Source organism: Tupaia chinensis, unplaced genomic scaffold, assembly GCF_000334495.1.
Source record: "Tupaia chinensis unplaced genomic scaffold, TupChi_1.0 Scaffold000610_1, whole genome shotgun sequence".
Taxonomy (NCBI): domain Eukaryota; kingdom Metazoa; phylum Chordata; class Mammalia; order Scandentia; family Tupaiidae; genus Tupaia; species Tupaia belangeri.
Window position 1 is genome coordinate 1,960,573 of NW_006160129.1, and position 1,958 is coordinate 1,962,530.

At 51.3% G+C, this 1,958-nt stretch overlaps 1 protein-coding gene across 1 annotated transcript in view; it reads right to left on the reverse strand.

Annotated features, from left to right (window-relative positions):
* Positions 1–1,026: 1,026 nt before the first annotated feature.
* Positions 1,027–1,958, reverse strand: part of KLF14 (KLF transcription factor 14) — a 30,076-nt gene continuing 29,144 nt past the window's right edge. Inside the window, exon 5 of the mRNA XM_006158848.3 lies at positions 1,027–1,952. Coding sequence (XP_006158910.1) covers positions 1,474–1,952 — 479 coding nt within the window. The 3' untranslated portion in view covers positions 1,027–1,473. The remainder of the gene's footprint in view (positions 1,953–1,958) is intronic.

Here is a 1,958-nt window from a genome sequence, read left to right on the forward strand (position 1 = left end):
CCTTCTCCCTCTCTGTGTGTTTCTGGCAAGTACACATGCCCTCTGGCAAATTAAAAAAAAAAAATCAGGCAAGGGCCAGAAGGGACCTTATCAAAGTAAGAAATGACTTTCAGCCTCATCTCTAATAAAAGAGTCACATGTATACACATTCACACATACACAAGCAGAGTGAGTGATGATTTCACCCACAGCAACAGAGACGCATCTAGAAAAAAATAAATACTCTTAATGCCCAATTTCTTCACAGAAGAAGGGCCCTGAGAATGTAACTTGGAGGAACCAACAGTAAGAGGAAACAAGTGCTCCTATTTGATAACAGATATCATCTTCTTGCTCCTTTCCCAAATTCAAGGCAGCCAGCTCTTAGGAAGAAAATAGTGTCTCATCTTCCCTCTCCACCCCACCAACTAACCTGTGCCAGAAACAAATTGCATTGCCCCCAAGAGAGATAAACCTCTAGTTAACCACTAAGAAATGAACAGAAAATTACTACCTCTGAGATCACCTGGAAAGAGGGAGTATCTGGAACCACATGCCCCTAATTTCCTGAATGTTATCAATGGTCCCAAAAGGTCTTGTTTTAGACCTGTTCCACCCCAAAGTCACTTGGGTCTGCCCTCTGGATGAAGGAGGGACTAGTCTGGACTGCCTCCTGTACCCTCCCTCCCCCCATTGCTTTATGATTGTTTCTGAACTGTTCAATAAATCTTATCATGAGAGGGAGCATCTCCAAGTAGGAATCCAAATGAAGAAGCAGTCTATGAAGCAAGTGCAGGGTTCCAAATCATGCAATAGGACCTGCAAACAGATTCGCGCCACTCCGGACACCAAGAAGCATCTCCCAGCCATACATACACATGGACACTTACATAACCTCTCCTAGCACAGGTAGCTGGGGCAATTGGGGAAGTAGAGGACATCAGCCTCCCATCAACCTGGAATCCCTGTTTAAAAGATACTAAAAATAAATTAGTAAACATTGCTGTTTACAGAAATAGAAATAATTTCTGTTTCCAAAGGCCTCTCATCATCCCAGTTCTGGACATTTCCAGGACTGCCACCCCTGACACCCTCTCCAAGGTCCGCCCTGGTTGGGTGGGTGACCAGAGTCTTTTGAGACTGGGAGCTCCTCAGGCATCTGAGAATTCCAGTTTCACATCTCTGGTTCCAGGAAGGGGAGAATCTTCAGTACTCTGCAGAGTACCAGAGTTCATCCCTTCTCACCAGTTCCTGGAGACTGTCTTGAGGCAATTTCCCTTTTAGGGTGATATATGTGTTGCAAGAATACTTGCTATTTTCTGGCCCCCAGTCCCTCCCCAGAGTCCAACACGACTGCCTGGATCCACCCTCAAAGCGAAGGACCCAGTCTGTGCCTTGGTTTAAATGACTCTGGGAGAGGGAAGGGCAGAGTGAGGGCAGGGACAACCAATTGGGGAACCGTCCTTGAGGGGACGATCAACAGCAATAACTGTCCTACAGGCAGGTGGTGAGGCTGGGAGCCTGGCCAGGACCAGAACCGGAGCCGGAGCTTTCCACCAGGCTGGCGGACTGCGGGTCGACTCGCGGAGTGCGACGACGCCCCCGATACTCGATCATGTCGGGGTGATAGGTTGGGTGGCGGCGGGCGTGCTTGGTCAGGTGGTCGCTCCGGGAGAACTGCTTGGGGCAGAGGGGACAGGAGAAACGCTTCTCGCCCGTGTGCGTCCTGTAGTGGCGGGCCAGCTCGTCGGAACGCGTGAACTTCTTGTCGCAGTCGAGCCAGTCGCAGGAGAACGGGCGCTCACCCGTGTGGGTACGCTGGTGGGACTTGAGGTGCGACGACTTATAATAGGCTTTGGTGCAGCCAGGAAAGGGGCATTGGTGGCGCTTGGCTGCAGGTGTGACAGACCTCCGCCGGGGCACCTGACCCGCGGCGGGGGCGTGGCCCGCCCCTGGAGCACCGCCAGAGACCCCTCCGG